Genomic DNA, 23801 nt, shown 5'->3' on the forward strand with positions numbered 1-23801 from the left:
GTGTGTGTGTGTTGCACTGCAGTGCTGTGGAGACATGGTCTCAGACAGCCGGATATAGCTACTTCCACTGTTTGTCATGTGACCAGGTTTTGCGGTCACACACGAGGAAGTTGCAGTGTCCTCCTGTCTCAAAAGTGGTATGTGCAAGGTGAAAATGTGCTGGGCAGATGTGGAGTTTCCCACATTTCTCACTAGTATGGTGGACATTTCTTGTACTGCAAGTCTCTTAGTTGCTTTTTCTCTAATCTCTGGGACCATTTAGAGCTCAAGTGTCAAGTTCCTTCATAAACTTGTTTGCTTCATGGTGTGTTTTCCCCAAGCGACCACATGAACCCGTCTCTTCTGACATCACAATTCAGCATAGTGACAATTCTTGGAAGACTCAAGTGACTGAGAACGCAGGGCTGGCTTTGTCATCCCCCTGACGTTAATGCCATCAAGGCCACCTCAGTATCTCCAAAACGCAATACTGAGCCTTGAGCTGCTACTGCGTCACATAGTACCACCCATGCTGCTTCTCCAGTGGGTGCTATGCGTCAGCGGAGCTGGCAGAAAATGCTCTCAACCTTCCAAAGTGCGTGTTGATGTAATCTACTACACAGAGGCCTTTTTTTCTCCCTATGAGCCAGCCTATAAACAAATCTATTTGCACACAAGCACATTGGGCTGTGGTCAAACACCTGACTCTACCCGTCACAACAGCATGTGTACATAAGATTATTTCTCAGTCTGGAAGTGATTTTTGTCTTGTTCTTGCCCTAAAACTAAACCTTAGACAGCTAAACTTACTTTTTTTATTGTTGTTTTCTGTGCCCACGAGACGAGCATGTACGTAGAGTCCATGTCTCGTCAGAGGTGTCAGGTAAAGGGCTCATTATCCTGCCTCTGCATTGTGCACATACTGTCCTCAGTGGTTGTTGGCATGGTGGATATCGAGGGAATATGGGTCAGCCAAAACCTGTCGGGAGAGTAAGTCACCAGCTGGGGCCCAGCTGAGGAAAAGAAGGCTCGGTACAAAGGGTTCAGCATTGTTTCTGGCCATCAGTTTTGGCATTTCATTATTGCTGAACAGGTTCTTGATTTGAACTCCCAACTTTACTCTTAAATTGCACGTGCTCTGGGTTGTATGTTTAGAAATGATGTAGGCGAGTGATCTTAACGGACTGTGTGTTGATTCTTTGAAATATAGTATATATATTTATGAGTGACTGATCTAGATGCTGAAGAATGACATGTCTTTGCGATTCATCAACCTCACATTCAAGGTAGAGGCATTTTTAAGGAAAAAATAAGCTAATTTCCAATTACTCTGCAGATGACAAGATTAACTATCTAAGGGGTACTTTGCACTTTGAAATCTGCTGGTGATTAGCAGTTTCTTGACCTTTTAGACATTTTCTTTTTATTCCTTCTACCTGACCATGTTAACATATTTGCAGTGTATTTTTTAAAATGAAAATTGGCAAACGGTGGGCAGGAAAAGTATAATCCTTTATTTAAACATCTAGCATTTGAAATGTCTCCAGCTAAATGCTGTTCGTCACTCTCACAGTTGCTGCCAAACCCTACATGTATAGTAAGCTGTCATCTGTAGATAAAACTGAGCTTAGTTCCTAATATTTTAGCGTATGTTTGTTGTTCTTTGACCTTTTAATGGTTCAAAAGAATGTGGAACAACAAATATTACCTTAAAATTGTCAAAGGACTGGAGATAATATAAGAGGAAAACATTCAAGATCCAAAAAAAAACCCTACTACAAATGATCTTCTAAAAACTTAGAAGATCTTAAGAATACAAAAACACAATTTAACCCCATAGACCTTGGGTATGGTGTGTGAGCTTCTGACTGGCTGGTCACTGTTTCACTCTGAAAGTCACGCCATTCCAGTTATTAGTTACATCTATTGAAACTTCAGACAATGGACAGCGAAAACATACAGGACTCACACAGACAATCTGCCTAAATGTTAGACATCTTGTTTTCTAAGACTTCGCCAAACTTGAACTTGTTACCTGTATTACTTTAGTGGTTTTTTAAATTTTTTTTTTCTGTGGCGGAAGTGGGCTTTATTAATAGGAATCACAGGAAATCTGATGAAATAGAAACAGGGAAGACTTGCAGCAAAGGTCACAAAATCATGAATCAAACCAAAGATGGCTGCGTAGCGGATACAATCGCTATTAATGGGGCGCTTGCACTACCACTACACAACACCATACCCTGTAATTACTTACTATTAAAATGTTATTTTTATTGCTTCTGCAACTTTACTTTCTTGTCTTGATGATATTGTATTCATCTTGATTAGAAAATTTTAAAAATAAAGGAAAAACAAGTATGATAGAAATGATTTTGGACTGTTTGGCGAGTTTTATACCACAGTCCACCAGCTTCTGTTTGCTTTGTACTGACTGATCTGTTTCCAGTTGTATCAATCAGAAGTTTTTGAGTGAGGGAAACAGAAGCTCATATTGACAGATCTTCTACATCTCTGTACGCGCGCACACTAAGAAACACCACACTTCTGTGTTAGAGGAAATGGGGCAATTAAGGACAGCTTGGTGCTGCTTGGCAGGGGGTTAATGTGCGGCTCCGTAATTAAAAATAAATTACAGTTTTCCAGTATAAATATTCAAGTTCCACGCCACCGTGTGCCACTGCCTTGTTATGGTATGTTAGCTTTTTTTTCCCCTTCCGTCTGTACAACATCTGGCGTAACATTTCCTGAAGCATCACCAGAATAAATTGAATTTGGTCTTTCTTCAGAGATTCATTTGCGTGAATCATGTTGAGTAAGTGAGTAGGATGGACCTGTGTGGCTGCAGGTTATGGCAAATATCTGTATGGGAAGGTGATGTATGGGAAGGCTCCAAGTAGAGGAAAATCTGTTTTAAGCTGCAAAAGACTTGAGACTTGCTGCTCTAATGGATTTTTATTTTCTTTTAAACTCGTAAAGACACTTGTTTTCTTTTAGTGCTAATTTGACTAGAACATACTGAAGTTCCTGGTTGCAAAATGAGAAAATACAAAAAAGGTCAAGAGGTAAATACTTTGCAAGGCAATATGTGTTGTTACATTCTCCTTTACTAATCTACATTGTAATTTACTTATTTATTTTTACTGTCTTGATCTTTAATTCCAGGGGGAAAAAATTCAGTTTGATCATTTTTTACAAATCAGGAAATTCTCAAAGGTGGCTCAAATGGTCGAGCTAGCATTTCTCCCACACTGTGTTTTTCTTTTGACTTAACCCTGTCAGTATTTTATTAAAGCTGAAAAATAATAATAAACAAAAAAATTACACATGGCCCGTCTTTTTTGGTCTTGCTCTTATCTTATTTGCTTCAGAAAGTGTCTCTAAAGTCCAATGAAAACAGAAAGGAAAAAATAGGTGCCCGAGTTTAGGTTCACCAAAAACATTTTCATCATATTTATACATGAAAAGAACCAACATTGCCACATATGACATCATAAAACCCACAAAATGAGTAGAGTTATACATTAGTCGGGCTTTTGAGAATCTAAAAGCAAAGGTTTCTCAGTAACCCAATATCTTCTATCTGTGTTTCCCCGTATCAGGAGAATACATCAAGACCTGGAGGCCGAGGTATTTTCTCCTCAAGAGTGACGGTACATTCATTGGTTACAAAGAACGACCACAAGATGTTGACCAGCTGGAAACCCCCTTAAATAACTTTTCCGTTGCACGTGAGTATCTGCTTCTTTCTTTTTCTAAGCACCTTTAGTTTTTTGCTTGAATATTTGTTGTGGTAAATTTTTCATCTGTTCATTTCACGCGTTTTAATAATGTATATCACAGTTTTATCCAAGTACATTGAAAGCTATCACTCTAAATGTACTCTGCAGACAGTCAGGAACACTCCATCACTTACAGTTGGGTACAAAAAACTTGAGACATGTTCGTCTGTTTTTTTTTTTTTTTTTAAAGTTGCCTAAAACTTTAACACCTGTGAGCTATTTTTTAAAACTGTCTGGTACTCCACATTTGAAAATAATTGCACACCAAAAAAATTACGTTGCACCTTTTTTTCTGATTTTTTCTTCCTTGGATGTATCACTGCTACCATTGGTGCAAGTCCCTAAAATGCCTTTAAAGTGTAGATTTCTTTCTGTCACGCTTTTTTTTAATCTGTCATTTTATTAGTTCATTGGCTGTTTTGATGGGAGTTCCTTAAGTTTGATACTGAAAGAGTAGGACGCCCTCTACTTACATCACTCTCTTCATCTGTTTTTCCCCTGATGAAGAAGCTCCAAAACATTATTTATGTTTTTCTGTTTTTTAAAAAAGCTAATAAAATTGGTCATTCTTTGAAATTACTATGTGAAGAATGGTTATTGTCTCCAACTCAAGCAGAAAAAGGAAGGCATGATTTATTTATTTATTTATTTTTTTGCTCGTATATCTGGTAGAGCCCATTTAGCTCTACTAAAGCCTCTTGCTAATGAAAAGGAATTGAAAATCTCCCTGAGAGGAGACTCCATAGAAAACCTAGAACTTGTGAGATTGATTAAGATATGGGAAGGTCTTGGCTAGAAAATATTGGTGTTACCTCAGTGACCTGATCTTATATCGTAAATAGGTGGAATAAAATCCAATAGGCTGACAAACTCTTTCATCCATGAGGCAGCTTGAAACAGAGTCTCTGCCTCACTACATCGATAAATATCACCAGAGGTGGTTTGGATGTCTTGCCAGAATGCTTTTAGGTGTTTGAAGGCACATGGAATAGACTCTAGATCATACCTTGAAATGTCTGGAGGTTCTTTGTCATTTCTACCTGTGGGATTCTCTGAAACAGAGTGTTACTGGGGAGAAAGATGTATGTACTTCATTCAAAGACCTGTTGCCTCCTTGATTCAATTTGGGAGACAATAAACTTCTATATATTTTGTTTCTCAAATGGCTTAACAAAGCCAGACCTTCAGTATCTTTGTTCATGCAAAATGTAAATGGAACCTATAAGATAAAACTCACATTTTCTGCAGTTTTCTGGGTTAAATCTGGTCAGTCAGACATTTCTAAAACAAGATCTGCATGGACAACCGGTTATTGCAGGGAATAGATACACTGACTAAAATGTAGCATGACCCAAGTCCTCTAGAGTATTTATAGTCTAAGTATAGTGACATACTAAAACATGCAGAAAATCAATATTTGTTTTGGTGTTGCATGTCAGGTGTGTAAAAGGCTAAGTTCACATTGGGTCAGATTTTATCATTGTGTGCTCCTTGCTGCAGTTAGTCAGAAATGTTTCTGAAGATGCTGCAGTATCATCTCTGCAGCATCATTGCGTTGTTGCAAGCAAAGAAAACTTTGCCCCAGAATACACGTAGATAACTATGTGTTTGACTTCAATGCATCAGGTGCTGTCCTCCTCCTCTCTGAGCTTCTTCCACAACCCCTCTACTTTCATATTGTGAAAGAAAACTAAATAGAAGTGCCCAGAGCAACACGGTTCACTCCATCTTCCCATCACAGAAAGTCTCAGCGATAAGCCTCGCAGTTGACTGAACACAACAATTAGACGGCACACTGTTTGTTTAACTTGTTTCCTCCCCGACACTCTTGAGTTATCGTGGCTATTAACTGCCTAATTTCAAGTATTTGTCTGGGCTACGCTCTGAGGCTCTTGTCTCCATCCACGGAGGCTTTGTTTTTGTTTTTTTTTTTTTGTTTTTCCTTGTCACCAGTGCGACCTCATCATAGAGGACACATGGTGTGTCGCTGCTGAGGGGGCGGCTGCAGCTGGATCACACATTCACCCTGATGGAGCCATGTTGGATCTCAGTGGTGGTCCACTTGGAGTCCTCCATCTATCAGACAGGGGCCATATTTGTGTCACACCCAGACATATTTGCTGACATGTTTCATTTGGGAACAGATGTTAATGTGAAGAAGGTGCAGATGGAAATCGCTGCTTTCGTACTTCCAGTTTGTGGAGTATTGTGAGTAATTGTTTTTGGAAACTGCTTACATAACAATTGTTTGCTCCAAAACTGGGGAAATATATATATGTGAAGAAAGTGATGAGTGTATCAGGTCTGCTGATATTTTTTTTTCTATCAGCAAGTGTTGTAATTCGAGACTTTCCACTGTCAGACTATGTGAGAAAAACACATATGTGAGAAAAACAAGAAAAACAGTTTAATAAGAGTAAATGAAGAATGTAAAGATTTCTGTGTAGTGGGATAATTTATATTAAATGTATTAAAAATACTAAAATTTGTATATTAAATGTATTAAAAATACTAAAATTTTTATTTATTCACATGATTACGACACAAAAATGTGTGAAACTTGATGTCCATCCTTCCTTTCTTCCATCTATCCGTTGTCCATTCATTCATGTATCTTCCATTGTTTGTTGTTCCTTCTATCCTTCCATCCACCCATTCGTTATGTCCATCCATGGTCAGTTGTCCATTCATTTGTCTGTCCTTCTTTTTGGCCTTCCATCCGTCATCCATTGTGTCCTCCCTTCATTCCCTGAAACATTTTCTGTAAATGTATGGTGAACTTTTGTATTTTAAATATGAAGGTGAGGACAATGAACTGTGAAAACTCAGAAAGGCGAGTCTGGAAAATTGACATCTTTACTGGGAAAAATTTGTAGGAACCATAGATGTTGGCACATGGGTTGTTCATGACAAAAAGATACCAAATGTCACATTTTAAAGGAGCTTTCAAATCTTTTCCTCCAAAGTGCACCTGTTCTTTTCCAAATTGGCCAACGGTGTCTGTTAGGGTGGCGATAAAGATAAATGGCTGTAACTGTGGGTCTGTCTCTCCTCTCTGCTCCCCTACAACACTGGCCCTTCTCTTCATCTCCCTCCCTGCTCTCTCCCTGGCTGTTGGTCAGAGTGCCAGCTGATGAAGACGGAACGACCCAAGCCCAACACATTTATCATCCGCTGCCTGCAGTGGACCACTGTCATCGAGCGTACCTTCCACGTGGAGACCCCCGAGGAAAGGCAAGCTACAAGCGCACACACACACACACAACACACCCGCCTCTCTTTGCTATTGGAGTTGTAAAACACAAACTGTTTAAATGGAAAGCATTTGTTTCCAGCAAACAGCTGCACAGATTAAGATGTAGAAACTGCTCAAATGTGTACATTTACAATGATTCATTGCTGCGTACTTATTCAAAGTTTGCTGTGATTGGCTGAACTGACACATGAAATTGCTTTCCTGTTGATGAGAACAGAATTGCATGATTAGGCTGCAAGGCTTGCTCAATGGAAAATGAGCTGATTTAATCTCTTTGACTCCTCTGTCTACTTCAGGGAAGAATGGACCAAAGCCATCCAGGCAGTGGCTGAAGGCCTTCATAAACAAGAAGAGGAGAGGATGGACTCCTCTCCAGAGCCCATGGACATGGAGGTCTACCTGACCAAACCCAGACAGAAAGTGGTACTGTATCTCACCCATGCACAGTGTTACACAGTGCCTTTCACAACAACTCATATCAGTTTTTCACATTTTATTACGTAGTAAACACAAACTTTGATGGACTTTATAGAACGTAGTGCATAAATGTGAAGTGATTTTGAAAATCTTTTAACAAACAGAAAAATGTGGCATGCATTTAAAGTTGTGCTGCTTTACTCTATAGTACCTCTAAATAAAACGGAGTGCAATAATTAGTCTGTAGAACTTAACTAACAATGCAGGCTTTAGAGATTTGTTGGAGAACATTGATGAACAAGCAGCATTATGTCGTGCTAGACCTTTTACATCTAACACTGCACATTGCCTTAAGCTTTACATCCAATAACACAATTTAATAATAAATGATCTAAATAATCAAAGAGGACAAGACACGAAAAAGTTTGAGACATGAAAAATTTTGTTGCTTTTGTCCCTAAATGTACTTCTAAAACAGAAGTCAGCCCTGTGGTAATTCTAAGGTTACTCCCCCCGCCCCCCACTTTATCCCTCATTTGGTCATGGTGCCTTTCTTCTGACCTGCCCTTCCCTTCCCTTGATGCTCTCACACAACTCCAGCTTTGCTTCCCCATTCCAACCTTCTGGTCGAAGGCATCAGCCAGGGGTGGCTTGGCACCCAACCCCCCTTTCCCCTTCAAGGCCACAGGATTGGATGTCGTCCCCCACCTCCCCACACACAGATCCATACACACCCATTCACAACATTCTCCTCGGGGTCAGAGGTTAACCAAGTCCCAACCACATTTAGGCCAAACCATTAGTGGAGTGGAAATTGCTTAGTGGGTAAAATGGTGCCTAAAATGCTTTAGTGCTGTTGTCAATCGGATTGTGTGTCCAAGCTGGTCAGAGCTCGAGTTTGCTAATTCTCCTTTTCGTAACCAGATACCACTTTGTCTTCTCTGGCCTTCCAGACTATGCATGACTTTGAATACCTCAAACTCCTGGGAAAAGGCACTTTTGGCAAAGTTATTCTGGTAAAGGAGAAGGCCACAGGACGCTACTATGCCATGAAGATCCTAAAGAAGGAGGTGATCGTAGCAAAAGTGAGTGGTTGCCAATTTGCAAGTAAAGGGTGAAAAACACTTAGGTTTTGGAGTTCAGTGGCGCAATGACTGATACCTAAATAGTTAGCTATTGTAAGACTTGGACAAACACTCTTTGTGCTTTTCTTTTTTCGCAGGATGAAGTGGCACACACACTCACAGAGAACAGGGTCCTCCAGAATTCAAAGCATCCGTTCTTGACTGTAAGGAAGCCCCTCTGTATACTCAACCTTTTTTTAACCCAAAAGAGGCCTTTTTTTAACTCAAGCATCCATTTATTCAGAAAAGCCTACAATTTGGACAGAAAAAAACAAGCACTTTTTATAGTAACACTGGCTGTTTTGGCTTTTCTTAAAAATAAATCTGTGGGTTTTGGTTTGGGAATGTTGTGAAAATAATAAATTATGCACAAATATTGTCGTCGACTCTCAACATGCTGTATTATCTGTTTTCTATTTTTTTTTCTCTCCAGCATTGTCCTCTTTAGATGTCTTTTTTTTTTTTTTTTTTTTGAGAATGTTGCTGCAGATGCAGCTATTGCGATTGTATGTTCTTTGTTTAAAGGGCAGCTTCCTCTTGACTAAACTGATAAGTTCTGCTTTAAACATGCTCTTCTTCTGCAGGGACTGAAATACTCCTTCCAGACTCATGACCGCCTGTGTTTTGTAATGGAGTACGCAAACGGTGGTGAGGTAAGCGACATAAACCGCCCAAACCTTTGTTGTTGCATCAGTTTTTCTTACTACTTGGTCACTGCTAATTATTTTTTTTTTGCCTTGACCGCTTGACTGATGAACTTTGTTCTCATTTGAACATCCCTGTCTTCCCCTTCAGCTTTTCTTCCATCTGTCAAGAGACCGGGTATTTTCAGAAGAGCGGGCACGGTTCTATGGTGCAGAGATAGTGTCAGCGCTGGATTACCTACACGCTGAGAGAAATGTGGTTTATAGAGATCTCAAGGTATCAAGGAAATATGTGGACTTTTCTGCTTTTTCTTCTTTTTGTTACTTTATTTTGTAATACACGAGCACAAAGTAGAACATAAATGTGGCGGAAACATTTAAAAATAAGTTTTTTAAAGGTATTTGCAAGTAAGAATCCAAATTCTGGCATGCATATGTGAAATCCAGTTTCATCAATTGCATTCAGAAGAAAATTAATACCTGTGTGTAATTTAATCTCAGCATAGAGGTTTGTTTTTTAGTGAACATTGGTAAACAAAACTAAAAAATATCTTCAGACGGTTACTATGGGGTTAGAGTCTCCACAAATGTATCTTCCAGAATACTGTTCTATCTATCATTCCAAAAGAGAGAGGTATATATCACTCCTGTTAACCTACCAAGACATGACACTGTTGGCTAGCTGGTCTTAATGGCAACTTTATATGCAAAGAGCCACATCCTGAGAAGGAGAATTTTTTTTGACAGGTAAACTTAGTCTTTTTCACAAATCTGGCTTTTATAAAAGTTTGGTGAGAAGAAGCACTGTTGAATCCGAAAAAATCCAGTAGTCTCATTCAAAGTAAACCATAAGCTATGTCGAGGCACAGCAAGTACTCTGAAGAAGGTGCTCTGCTTGGATGAGACCAGATTAAACTTTTTTTACCTACACATATAATACTACATGGTAGAAAATGAACTCTATACATACACAACATCTATACAGTGAAACGGAGTGGTTTTCTCTTTTCTCTCTCTTGCAACCCAAACTGTCCTTCAGTCCGGTGCATTGTCTCAGCTAGTCCTTTTCTTGAATGACAATTTTGTTTGCAGGGACTTCATAATTATTATTTTTTTAATCTATTTTGGATATTTAAAATATCTTCCAGTTCCAGTGTTAAATGTTCATTAGAGAATTTAAAGTTTATTGATCTTTGAGAGTGTGTTTTTGCATCTTTATGACATTACCATTACATCATCTGAAAATGAACTCAAAACGACAATATTGTCGTCTGTCACGATAACTTATGGAACAATTTATTGTCCAGTAAAATTTGTAATTATGGCGGGCGTATTTACATCCAATCTAATGGAGATTGTACAATTGTTCAAAAATGTCAACCTTCAGATCAGGGGTGTCCAAGACCATCCTCATGCTTCAACTTTTAGATGTAAAATTTCTCTGAATCAAATCTCTGAAACCCATAATCAGCAATATTGTTCAGCTCTGCAGAGGCCTGGTAATTAGCCATTCATGGGATATAGGTGTGTTAAAAGAAGAAATGTATCTAAAAATTGCAGGATGGTAGAACTGCACCTCTGCTCCACATACTCAAAGCTGATGCAGAAATGCCTCAAAAGACTTTCAGCTGTGAAATATTCCTGCAAAGTATTAACCAAGCTGACTACATGGGCACACCACTCTTTACAGATTTTTATTTGTAGAAAATTTTTAAGTGTCACCTTTTCTTCTACTTCACTTTATGCTTTATTTTGTGTTAATTATATAAGAGCCTAATAAAAGGCATTAAAGTAGCAAAATATCAAAGGGGTATGAGTACTTTTGGGAGGTTTGTGCTCATCCAGAGCTGTGGCAGCGGACAGGCCTTATTGATCTGCCTCCCCCACATCAGCCTCTAGACATCACTGCAGCTGGAGAAGAGTCTGGTCCGAACGTTACTGCAGTGAGACAGAAATAACCAGAGCTGCCTCTAATAGCGCACATGCAGAGCCCATTATGTGGTCCACTTTGCAATTTATATTGTTTTGTAAATTGACACTGCAGTTGAGCAGGCTTTTTTTTTTTTCTTTTTTTTTTCTTGGCAAAAAGGAAACGACTAACCATCCATCATTACAGCTGTAGTTGTGCCGTATTGATGGGCATGTTTGGATTCAGGAATGCAATCAGTGCTGCAGTGGGCATCTCGAGCCGTACTTCTTCCAGCTGATAAAACTATACCAGCCAGGTCAGCACAGCGCAGCTCTCCCTCCCTCCTTCCCTCCCTTGGGTTTACGAGGCAGGCTCCCAGCCTGTGAGGGTTCTCCAGAAAATGCCAGGGTAGCAGGATTGGAGGATGTGCTGACTCTGGCCGGCCGCTGCTGGCCACGTGTGAGCTACAGCTGCTGGGTGACTTTTAACAGGAAGAGAGAGAGGAGGGCGTTAAACCTCGAGTCATGACACCAAATAATCAACATCCATACAGGTTGTAGCTCTGATTACCTTCACATGTTGTCATAGAGTAAAACGTTCTATGCTAACGTATTTGTGTTTTGTTGCAGTGCAGCTGTAAACTTTTTTATTGGGATGGTTTTGTGATGGAGACGCACAAAGTAATTTGAAGTTGTGAAGTTAATGTAAAATGATGTACAAGTTTTCAAATATATATATATATATATTCCATCCAGTGATTTACATTTTCTCAATTATATTATTTAATTTTTTTTTTTTTTAAATATAGCACATTTACTCTTTCCCCCGAATGAAATCCATTGCAACCACTTGCTTTCTAAAGTCCCTTATCTAGTTGAAGTCCACTAAAATGTTAAAACGGGGATTCTATAAAGCTTTTTTTGCAAGAAAAATGGAAAAAGGATGTGGATGAAACATCATAGAACATTGTGGTGGCAGCATCATGCTGCTGTTTTTTATCAGCTTGGAGAGAAACTCTGAGAGTCAGAACTGCAGAGGAGTGGTTCAGATAAAAACATGCTAATGTTTCAGAAATGCATCGAATACTTTTGCATGACACAACACTGGTTGAGCAGCAGGAGTGTTTTTCTATAGACGTTATTTGATCCAAAACTTCCCCTCACTCACACGTGGCAATGTTTTTCAAATTGATTTGCAAAACAGGAAATTAAAATAACATCCTCCTTTTTTTTTCTTGTCAAAAAGGGAAGAAAGATGCTGGTGGCTGACTAATTTTCTTTCACCAAAACATTCATATGATTAATTATACCTGGTTTTATTAAACATCCATTCAGTCAAATGGTACACTAAATGCCGAAGTGAAATAAGGAGAAAATTTGTTGACTGTTACCTGTGGGGAAATATGAATAGCAATTCCTCTTTGCAGACATTACAACCCTTTGAGGTGAATTCATTCATTCATTATCAAGCAACTGGGAAAACTGAAATAAAAGGTATATAAATGGTTTGATATGCTAATAGGATTGAAGTGTCAAAGGTCTCAAAATTCAGTGAACACACATTCTAAATTTAAAAAACATGAAAATTAGTACAATTATCAAATGCATTTGTTATTTAAATGTTCCAATTTTTTTTTTTACGCAGTACATTTTTAAATTATTTATTATACTGTGCCATAATATTTTAGCAGGTTTTTTATTCTTACTCTAGAATGTTTTGTAATGTATTTTGTTTGATGGGGACCTGATTAGATCACTATGGTTCAAGTTGACCAGCAGTGGCACAGGAAATATATTAAAAAAACAGAAACAAAAAATGTTTGATTTTTAACACGCATTTGTTTTGAGCTTAACTCTTAAATGTGTATTAAAGTGTTTGCAAATTTAATCATCGATTTATATTTCTTCATGCAATGCACTTATTACATTGCAATTTGAATTTACATTTATAAGTGGTTACTTGGCAAATTAGTTAATTTGTTGCACTTCTGGCCCTCAATAGATTTGTTTTCACTTATCACTTAAACCCTTTTTTCCCCCATAATTTTTATTCCTAATCCAACATGTCCTCCATTTCAAAAAAAAAAAAGAAGTGACTTTTATGTACGTTTGTGTTTTTTTTATTCTACAGCTGGAAAACCTCATGCTGGATAAAGACGGACACATAAAGATCACAGATTTTGGTCTCTGTAAGGAGGGGATCAAAGACGGAGCCACTATGAAAACTTTCTGCGGGACGCCAGAGTACCTCGCACCTGAGGTAAACATGACGGTGCAACACTTTACCTGATGATTTGAAGTCTCTTAATATCTTTCTGAAGCCACTTGCATATCTAAGTCAAATAATTTTTAAACACTTCATTTTCACCATCAGGTTTCTCCCTACCCGTTTCCATTTGGCTAAATGTTGTTGAAACACAATATTCGTTTTCATCTGTAGGGAAACGGCTGTCGAATATATTGCCTATTAAAGTGCATGGACACATGCTCCATCCAGCCTCTCATCCAAAGTTGGATGACACCAATTTTCTTTGATTTTAATGAGATGTCAACCTTTTCTCTCATTCACAGTGAAGAAAAATGCTTGATTACAAATTGAAGTGTTAAAATACACATCCCGATTAAAAACTGGACAACCATGTTAACTCTAATCACATCCTGATTTTTTTTTTTTCCAGCTATAAGGCGATTGGCAAAAATCAAGCCAACTTTTATCAAGAAGAACCCTAGATACACAGATCCATGTTTTTATTACCTACTAGTTTGTGGTCAGTCAAATTTCTCTGCTGCTCACCAGATACAATTTTTAGCTTCCCCCCCCTTAAGTATTTAATCTTGGTCAATGTTGTTGTCTTTTTTAAGTGCTTTATAAAGTGTTACAGTGTGGATCCTAGTGATGAATGCTGCCTATAAACACAGGGGATTTGTAGAGCCCACCAGTCCGCTAACAAAAATACGCCATTTATTTGTGGACCTCATTGTATGGAAGCGTCTGAAGAAAAGAGCAGCTGCCCCAAAATGCCTCTCTAATCTCCAGCTGAAGTTGAGTTAATGAGTGTGCAGTGTGCCCAGGGCATGGCAGCCTGCTCTCATATTTGTCGTGTCTTGAGGTTGTTGTGTGCAGGTATGACAAGTGTTGGAGGTGTAACCCTATATGCTGTATTGTGCATGTGTTCGAAGTGTGTTTGTGGGTTCTCCCCGCATGTTGTCATAAAAATGCTTTCCGGAAGAAGGGTGTCCATGTTGATGCAGTTGTCGTATCGTTGTTTTTAGTCTGAGTTTGGACTTTTGTGTTTGAAGGAGAAGGTGTTTGGCTGGCTGGATTTCAGGAAATGTGAACTTCTGTCTGGGAAATCGCGGAAAAGAGAAACCACATGGGCTCCAGCTGTTATGTGGCACCCGGAGAGGCACTGCTTGGGATGCTTCACCTGCACTAAGCACACAATCCCACAAAGCTTCACTCCTCCTCAGGATCATATACATTTTCTGCAAAAATGCTAAAACTCCTTGAAGTTTCTGACATTTTGTCAAACTACTTATACGTATTATACCTTTCCCCATGAAGCAAGTAAATAAAACCAATTTCCTTCAGAAGTCATCCAGTAAATTCCTCTTATACAATTTAATTTCAGTGTAAATACATCTGTTTTGTGAAGGCCTCAGTCACTCAGCAGATCTGCCCTGTGGAGAAGAGTGGCCAGAAGAAAATCCATTTTGACAAAAAGTTAAAACAAGTCCTGTTTGTAGTTTTTCATGAGGAATTTATCAAACACCTCAAACTTCTGGAAGATTCTTCAGTGGGCAGAACTTGTTTGCATATAATCGGAACAGTTTTAAAAGAATACTTTTTTTCCAAACTCGGTGATATGCTGCTGACAAAATGCATTGAAGTTTGTGAATGCACAATTACAACATATGCAGCGAGATTAGAGGTAGGAATACTTTTACAAGGCACACTGCCTCATAAACCTTTTCAAAGAAAAAGACAGCAACTTTTTATCTATTGCAATTATTTCTGGTTTTCTATCCTCATCCGGAGCTTCTTCCCAGCCCACTCCAGTGACAGCTCTAAACTCACTAGTGGAGCGCTGGTAGACATCAGGGGGCATCGCCATGGTAACGGGGTCGCTGCTGAGCGTCTCAATGGAGTACGGGCCAGGCAGTGTTACAGGTTTTTCTGCAATAAACAATGACCTTGTTGTGTGTGCTGCACAGGAATGCTGTAATGTCTGGGAATATTCCACCCAGAGCTGCAGAGAAAGAGAGGGAGAGGTAGGGAGGATAGACTTGGCCTGCAACAACCTGACCAGTTTGTCTCCGGAGTAAAGCGCCGGACAAATTCACTTAGTCACTTTTATTAAACACTTACAGAAAGAAAACTATTATTGGCTGAGGGAATTGGCTGTTGGGGAACGTCCACAAAGAAAAATGTGGACGTGTTTAATCTAGCCCCCAACACCAGTCTGTATTCGGCGTCTTGAAAGATTAATGGCCGTCAGTGTAGAACATTGTGAGCTGAAAAACGGCAGTAGGAGACTGTAGCTCCCAAGAATCAGCAGCAAGTGTGTTTTTTTTTTTTAATCCTCCTCCTTCTTCTCTCTTCCGCTGCCTCTGCTCCTTTGGGGCAGTGTAACAGTATTAGCTTAGGGCCGGGGCCCAAATAGGCAGGCAAGCAAGCAGGCAGTCCTGGTTACGTATATGAGGGATGAGCTTGGCTCCTGCGCTCCTGGCAGCTTCACAGCTGTGGTGCTCTTCTACATATATGGGGCAGCTGCGGGCCCAGCTGTCGCACGGTGTGAATCACACGACAGCAGCGCTGGAAATAGAGACGGCCCAGTAATCTTAGCCCCGCTCCGGCTTCACGTTACCCCCCTCCGCTGCCCTCCCGGCCCTTCCCGTCGATCCTCTGCACTCACCGCAGGACCAGACCGAGGGCCCACACAAGACATGCAAGCTGCATGCGTGCTCACTCACCAGCATTCTGGTTCCTTTTACGGACACTTCAGTCCATCTGTTTCTGCAGGACCACCCCTCTCTCTGGGCCGGTGCACTTTTTGTGTCCTTGTCTAATTCGTTTAATCCGCCCTTATCTTTTTACCCAAGTTTCTAATATTAGGTCTGAAATTTGTAGCATCATGCTGCTGAGGGTGTGGGAGAACACACTGTTCTCGTTGTCTTGATTTAACCTTCAACATCCGCCTGGTGAGGTAGAATCCAGTACATGTCCCCAGACACCCTGGAACAACTCCACTCTGCAGAGTGTTCGTCATGCAACAGGTTACACTGTTCACCAAGCACAACACCAGAGGAGTTTCTAATTAGGAAATGTCACAAAAAGTCATCTTATGAAAAGGATATGATTAAATATTTCCCCCTCTGTGACTCCAGCTGTGTTTAATTGAACAGTTTGGTATCATTTGTTCATGTGAAAGACTTCATTCCTCTGCTGCTTGTTGATCTGTATGCGTTTGTGTATATGTGGAAGGGGTTGAGGTGATTAAATATGCAAGGCTCCAGGGGAAACTCTATACTTGCTCCTAATGTGAGATGTGAGTCAGTGTTGGCTGGAGCAGCCTAAAAACTTCTGACCAGAGGGGGGAGAAGGTGATGTCGGTGGGGGTTGGTTGGGATGTCCAAACACAGACGTCCAGAATCAGATACTGTCGTTGCAGAAGTGTTTCATCTACTTTTGTGTGCATACATTTTCACCACTTTTATTTTCCTGTTGATTTAGGATTGCAGCTTGTGTTCTGCATATTCTTTTTTTTTTTTTTTTTTTTTTTTATAAATCAGACTGATTAACATTATAGATCCAGATGTCATCTTATCACCTATATGCATGGTTCTCTTTTTCCTGTTTGTTCAGCAGGAGTAGCTGCAATGACTTTTGCTCTCAAATGGCCTATAAATGTATTTATCTGCATTTAAAGCAATATAAGGGTGTATTATGCTTTAAGTTTTGTACTTTAAAATACATTTTGGGTCCATAATGTCTTTAGATGTCTAAAAATATGAACAAATAAGAAGTACAAAACTTCTGATTTAGATCTATTCTTAACAACTGTATTTTAAATCCTCCCCCTCTCCAAGGTCCTAGAAGACAATGACTACGGCCGTGCTGTGGACTGGTGGGGTCTGGGCGTGGTGATGTATGAGATGATGTGCGGCCGGCTGCCGTTTTACAACCAGGATCACGAGAGGCTGTTTGAGCTCATCCTCATGGAAGACATCCGTTTTCCTCGGACTCTCGGCCCTGAGGCGCGCTCGCTGCTCTCCGGTCTCCTTAAGAAGGACCCAATGCAAAGGTCGGTGTGTCCCCTCAGTCAGGTCTCATTTCTAGCTTTTATTTATCTTTACAGTCGCTTGCTTTTAAGGTGTGGCATTAAACTCCTTGTTTTTGGGTTTCCAGGTTAGGCGGAGGGCCTGATGATGCCAAGGAGATCATGCAGCACAAATTCTTTGCTGGGATAAATTGGCAAGATGTCTATGAAAAGAAGGTGGGGTTCTGAAATATTTGTTTTTCCTGCGATTTATATAAAGCAGAATTGCCAACACTGTCAGAGTGACAACTGTTCCTACGGCAATAAATGGCTGTTGATGTAAGCATGTCTCCCCTCTAACAGCTTGTCCCGCCGTTTAAGCCCCAAGTTACCTCAGAGACAGACACAAGATATTTTGACGAGGAGTTCACAGGACAAACCATCACCATCACGCCACCCGGACAAGGTAGCATCACTTTCACATGTGAATGACCGCGCTAACAACTTAAAAACAGTTCCACTCAATATTTACAATATGTCACAAAGCCTATCCACAATTTTTAAACTTTCCACATAATTATTTGCTGTATTTAAAGAGTTACCTTTTTTTTTAAATATGACTGAGAGCTTTACCCGGCTTCATTAGGTACAGTGTGCCCTCTTCAGGACATGCAACACTATTAAAATAGACCTCAGAAAACCATTAAAGTAAGCAGGGAGATGAGCACTTTGAATGGCAATGATCATTTGGGGCAAATTTTACAAAATTAAAGAAAAAAAATCTAAATATTAATAAAAGGATAAGTGGATGGATGGGTGGATAGATAAGGTTAAGTGTTATCTACCAATTTTCAATGCAGATTTCAATCTGTTAAAAGGCATTGGACTTGGGGAAAAAAAAAATCTGCAGTTTTCATGCTTTCTAAACTTTTCAGATTTTTGTCGCATTAGAAGTCCAAATTCCAATTTTTAATAAGTTTTTTGAGATATCAGAAAAATCAAGAACAAGTAGAACTGAAAGGATACTATTTTTGATCAGGAGTGTAGTACAAATACAAGTGTGTATTGCAGCTATATTTAAGTCTTCATGATTCTGTTTGTTTACCAATATTCTCTAACAAACATCTGGAGCCTTACCAGAACAGCTGGATTTATAACAAATAAATTACACCAAAGTGGATTCTGTTTACTAATTAGGTGGCTTCTGAAGGTAATTATTGTACTGAATTTTATTTAGGGAAATCAGGATAAAGGGTACACAACCTACTATTGATCCATTACATAAAATCCCATTAATATACAAAATTTTTAATGTTGAAAAATGTTACCTTGTCAGACAAATTGTATCTTTAACAACAAACGGATAATTCTTTTTATTTTTTTTTTATCCCCAGATGACAGCATGGAGTCTTTCGACAGCGAGCGACGACCCCACTTCCCACAGTTCTCCTACTCTGCCAGTGGGACAGCCTAATATGCAAATCTCAAACATTCCTCCGGTCCCACCATCATTCCCTCTCTCCATCCGACTGCACTCTCAAAAGGCCCCAGCCTGCTCAGCCTCGTCCTCCCCCAGCATTGTCTGCACAAGCCCCCCGTCGGATGTCTCRGTCTGCGAGCCGTTGTTGTTGTTGTTTTACAGGATGGAGGAAGTGCGAGACAAAAACAAAGATAAACGTGCTTGTTCTTGGTGGCCTTTGAAGACTGACCATGGAGATAACACTACCCTGCATTTCCTGGTTGTTATGCTGTATACAGAGCAGGCATCCGTACTCCATAATGAACGGGGAAATGTAGCTATGCACAAATTGGGCTACTCCCATAACTCAATGGGGTTTTTTTTTCAGTTTTTTTTTTTTAAGGGGTTGTTTATATTCAATAAAATATCAACCATTTCAAATAGGTTTTAGGCATGCTGTGGACCAAAAACACCAATGTAAAGCAGAGAGTGTGTTTGTTGAGTGGGTGATTTATTCATGTTTTTCGAGTCTTTTCGGACATTTTTGGCCTCAAAGTGAATGTACCGTATCAAATAAAGTTAATCTTCCTTCATACCGATGTGTTGTAACACATGTCTAATTCTCCTAAGACCGAAAAGTCCTCTTCGCTTTAAGCTACCCTTGATACAAAACTGAAACCGATCTGTCGTATTACCATTTCACACAATATGTCTGAGGAATCAGCAGTGCAATCTAGTCTAACGTGACACGAGCGTGAGTGCTCATTCGGTTTGTTTTAAGAATTGCTTGCACATCACTCAGATCCACTGTTTCCTGTTCAGGCCAATAAAAAGCATCTCCACTCCTGAAGTCGGTGCTTACACTTCCTGGTGCCTTTTCATGTGGATGCTCCTTCTTCTCCAAGCTCGTCTTTTCTCCTTTGGATTTTTCCTCTGTATACAGTACACTATTGGGTGCTATATTCCACCTGGTGCATATGCTGCAGCCTCAGTGAGGTCACTTCAACATAATACACTTCTTTAGGAAAACTTTGCAAGCAAACTAGGCTTCAGGGGAAAACGGTGATCTTTCATTTGCTTCTTTAGGGGACTTTCACCCCTCTCACTAGCTTCTGAGTTATTTATGAGACCAATGTGGATGAAAAGGAGTTTCACTGTGCCAATGATATGCACTTTGTTGCCCAAAAATGATTGTATTAGGACCCCCTCTACGGCTGGTAAAGACTAAATTAGCTTCCTTTTGTAAGATGAATTTGTGTGTTGTGGATACGTTTGAAACTAGACGCGTTGGTTTGAATCATTTCTTGTGCCGAGGCTAAAACCGATGCTCTTCTTTCACAAGTTTCCGGAAGCTCTTCAGTATTTTTAGAACGACAGATAATCATTGTCAAAAGTGCATATTTTCATTGAATGTAATGGGGTCTTTTTATATTGTTTTCTCTTCAGTCGTTTGCAAACCTTTGTTCACTCTGAGTCTGTTTGTTACTTATTCCTATGCACACTCCCGTCTTGGCTGTCACCTTCTGAAAATAGGGGGAAAAAAAAAAAAAAAATCATTTTATATTTTTTACTTCAACTCTTTTTGTACCTGCCCCTCCTGTATTCCTGTGACCGAGGACACCAGCTTTAGTAAACAAATAATATAAACTTTGTACACTGTTTTTACATGTTTTCTTCTCAATTGATTAAATAAAAGGTCTTATCAACTGATTGACTCATTTCTCTTAAGATTACATTCAAAGAAATCCAGAAGGCAAAACATGCAAACGTGTTGATGAAATCTTGGGCTAAACGCCTTGATTTCATTATTGGAGGTTATTTGTATTTGTGACAAATGTTTTTCCAAAATGTCTTCTATTTGTTTCCTTTATTTTTTAATGGATATCCATGTAAAATTATATTAAAAATGTTGAGGGAAAAAGGAAATTAAATGTTTTGTAACTAATTCAAGAATTTAGTCATTGAGGACGGTGCTGTGGGCAGTCATCATCTCTGATAGCAGCCAGTCTGGAAATGAGTCTATAGAAGCCTGTGACTGAAGACTGTCGCAGTATGACCGTCTCATGAATGCTCTGGTGTGCTGTCTTCTCTTTTTTCTGGACACCACGGGTGATCTTTCACAGTAACATCCTGAATAACATCCATTGTCGCCAAGGACTGCTAATCCACCTCATTTGCTTTTCCTGCTCCTCTTTAACCATATTTCTATGTCCTCCACAATCATGGAGAATATGATCATTCACACCCTCCATAAAGAGTGCAAGCCACAGAAGATTGATGCTAAAGAAGCTCGCTGTTTAATGAGCTTCATCAAAGCAAATTGATGGAAGGCCAAGAAGAAGGAAAAATGTGCAAAGCAACATATACGACAACCACAGGCTTGAGCTGACTGAGGCAAATTCTCCTGAATAATTTGAAAAGTCAGAAAGTGCAGCTGGAGTGTGTTTATTCAGGATATTGGCTTCATCTATCATTTCTAAATCGGAGACTTCAGAAGTATCTTACCTGGGCGAAGTGGACTGTTGTTCAGTGGTCAAACATTTCTTTTGGAAGTAAGGTTTGCATTTCACTTAAAATGCAAGATACCAGAGGTTGGATGCAAAGTGGAGGGTCACAGAATCGAAGGTTGAAGTGTGACGTCACAGTAATGATTTGAGGAGCCATGTAAGTGGTGTTGGTCTTCTGTGTTTTAACAAACCTAAAACATCTCCATCTACCTGGAAATCTTAGAATATTTCATGCTTTCATCTTCTGACGAGCTTCATGAAGATGGCACCTGTCCACACTTTCAAAAGTGTCAGTACTTGCTTGAACAACAATGCTGATCTATAACGTCTTTAGAGAATTGTCAAGAGGAAGATGAGACACCAATAAAGCAACCTGTCTTCCCTGAATGTCTCACAGTGCTGAATAGGTGAACTAATGCACTGTAAAGAGTGAATTAGTGCACCAAATGTGAACTGACTAAGTATTGACTGCAGATATTGTGAAGTACACATCCATGCTTTTTTGCAGAAAGACATTTTTGTATTGTAAAGATGAGTATTGTTACAATTTTCTGAGGTACTGAATTTAGTTTGTATTAACTGCAGGCCATAATTATCTAAATCACCACAGATAAATGCATCAAATGTGCAATTATCCTTTTTTTATTTTATTTGAGTAACTAAAAGGAATAATCTCATTTACTAAAACACATTGTAAGGCTAAGTTGCAGCTGGATCAGGAGGCTGACCTTTGCCGTTTAACTGTAAAAAAAATAACTTACACGGGAATTTAGCTTGTCTAAAACTTCCCTTGAACGTGAATTATGACCAAGAGTGAGAAAAGTGTTCTAACACACAGCGTCTTTATGTGTGTATGGCAGCTCGTGTCCAAGTCCAGGGTTTTGCAGCTGGTCTGAGACAAGGAGAGATGCTCCGTTCCCCTGGGGGCGCCTTGGGCAGATGGTAAAGTCTCTGGAGCAGATGTTGACAGCCAGAGCTCACAGTCTGCTGTTTTGGCCAGCTGCAATGCACAGCAACATTACAAGCTGAGGCAAAAGGTTTGGACCCAGTATGACACTCACCTCGCCTGGCTTTTTTTTTTTTTTGGCTGGACTGGTCCTGAACGCAGCACAAAACTGAGATGTTGCTTTGGCACAGACCTCACCTGAACTGTGACGTCACTTACTGTATATCACACACAGTGTGGAAGTCGGGACCCCTCCTGTATTTTTACATAGCATTCAGACATTGAGTCTCTGAAATCTGGGTGTTGTTCCTGACAGCTCAGTGTCACTTCAGAGACATTCCTGGCAGCTGTTTTGAAATGACTTTTCCCCATTTCAAGAAGGTTGCTAAGCTCAGACTGCTGCTGGCTGAACTGGGGATGACTACCGGGACTCACTTGTAGTTTTGCTTTGACTTCCCAGTCACACATCATCTTTATGACTTTAGATTGTGAATAATTAAAACTTCTAACTGGTGCAAATTTAATATCCCACTTCACTCTAGTTTTGATGTGAAAGTCAAAACAATTGTCAACCAAACCTGCCCTGTTAGTTTAGGCTGAAAGCAGGGGTGAGTTTGACCTTTCTTCATTTTTTATACATTTAAGATTTTTGATTGAAAAAGAAATAGAAATCCACTTTCCTTCCATTTCTCAATTATGCATCTCTTTGCTTTGGTCGTATAAAAATGTTCAATACGTTCCATTAAAATTTGTGGTTACGACATGACAAATTGCAAAATAAGCTCAAGTGGTATAATATTAAGGAAAAATGCTGGATATCTTTAAGCAACCCAGATCTTAGGCTTGACACTTTTATCCCAAGGTCAAAAGTTAATCTTGTCACTCCAATAATAGTGATCAATTCTTCCAGTCTGTTGCACCTTAGGGATTTCTTCCTAAGGCTGTTAGCTGCATAGCTTTTGCTGCTGAAGTAGACAAACCTTGAGTTAGACATTTTGCTTTGATGTTGCCTACTATTATTTTGTCTAAAAAATGCCAATTTTTGTCTAATATGCTGACTTTATTCTCCATTTTCAAATAATTGCAACAATTGTATATGTTTTCAATCATTAGGGGCATGCCATTGCAATGCATAAGGAGAGCAGTGTTGCCTCCATGCATTGCATGGCAGGCACCTATTGTTCTACACCTAATAGAATGTCTCTTTATTAGGGGCATGCCATAGCAATGCATAAGGAGAGCAGTACTGACTTGCGAAGCAAGTCAGTACTGCCTCCATGCATTGCATGGCAGGCACCTATTGTTCTACACCTAATAGAATGTCTCTTTATTTATTTTTCTTCCATTACCGTTAATGCGGCTCGTACCGCTGCGTGCCCACCCACAAAAGTGGTATCAAATCGTGCGGCTCGATGCCGAGAAGGGAGCTATTATTTTTATTGGGGATCGGAGTTAAAATGATTACATAAATTAATAAAAACGAAAAAATTTCAGATTTTGTGTCTCACAGAATCAGTAA

The 23801-nt window shown here is 39.5% G+C and overlaps 1 protein-coding gene across 2 annotated transcripts in view; it reads left to right on the forward strand.

Moving 5' to 3' along the window:
- The window catches only part of akt1 (v-akt murine thymoma viral oncogene homolog 1), a 44694-nt gene extending 24155 nt beyond the window's left edge, over nucleotides 1-20539 (forward strand). For both annotated transcript variants that reach the window (XM_008399445.2, XM_008399446.2), the window contains 12 exons: nucleotides 3582-3710; nucleotides 6884-6995; nucleotides 7314-7440; nucleotides 8388-8519; nucleotides 8657-8722; nucleotides 9143-9211; nucleotides 9354-9479; nucleotides 13242-13370; nucleotides 17201-17415; nucleotides 17520-17607; nucleotides 17734-17836; nucleotides 18765-20539. In XM_008399445.2, the coding sequence (XP_008397667.1) occupies nucleotides 3582-3710; nucleotides 6884-6995; nucleotides 7314-7440; nucleotides 8388-8519; nucleotides 8657-8722; nucleotides 9143-9211; nucleotides 9354-9479; nucleotides 13242-13370; nucleotides 17201-17415; nucleotides 17520-17607; nucleotides 17734-17836; nucleotides 18765-18844 (1376 nt within the window). In that variant the 3' untranslated portion in view covers nucleotides 18845-20539. The remainder of the gene's footprint in view (nucleotides 1-3581; nucleotides 3711-6883; nucleotides 6996-7313; nucleotides 7441-8387; nucleotides 8520-8656; nucleotides 8723-9142; nucleotides 9212-9353; nucleotides 9480-13241; nucleotides 13371-17200; nucleotides 17416-17519; nucleotides 17608-17733; nucleotides 17837-18764) is intronic.
- Nucleotides 20540-23801: the final 3262 nt, after the last annotated feature.

The sequence above is a fragment of the Poecilia reticulata genome, linkage group LG22 (assembly GCF_000633615.1).
Source record: "Poecilia reticulata strain Guanapo linkage group LG22, Guppy_female_1.0+MT, whole genome shotgun sequence".
Classification (NCBI taxonomy): domain Eukaryota; kingdom Metazoa; phylum Chordata; class Actinopteri; order Cyprinodontiformes; family Poeciliidae; genus Poecilia; species Poecilia reticulata.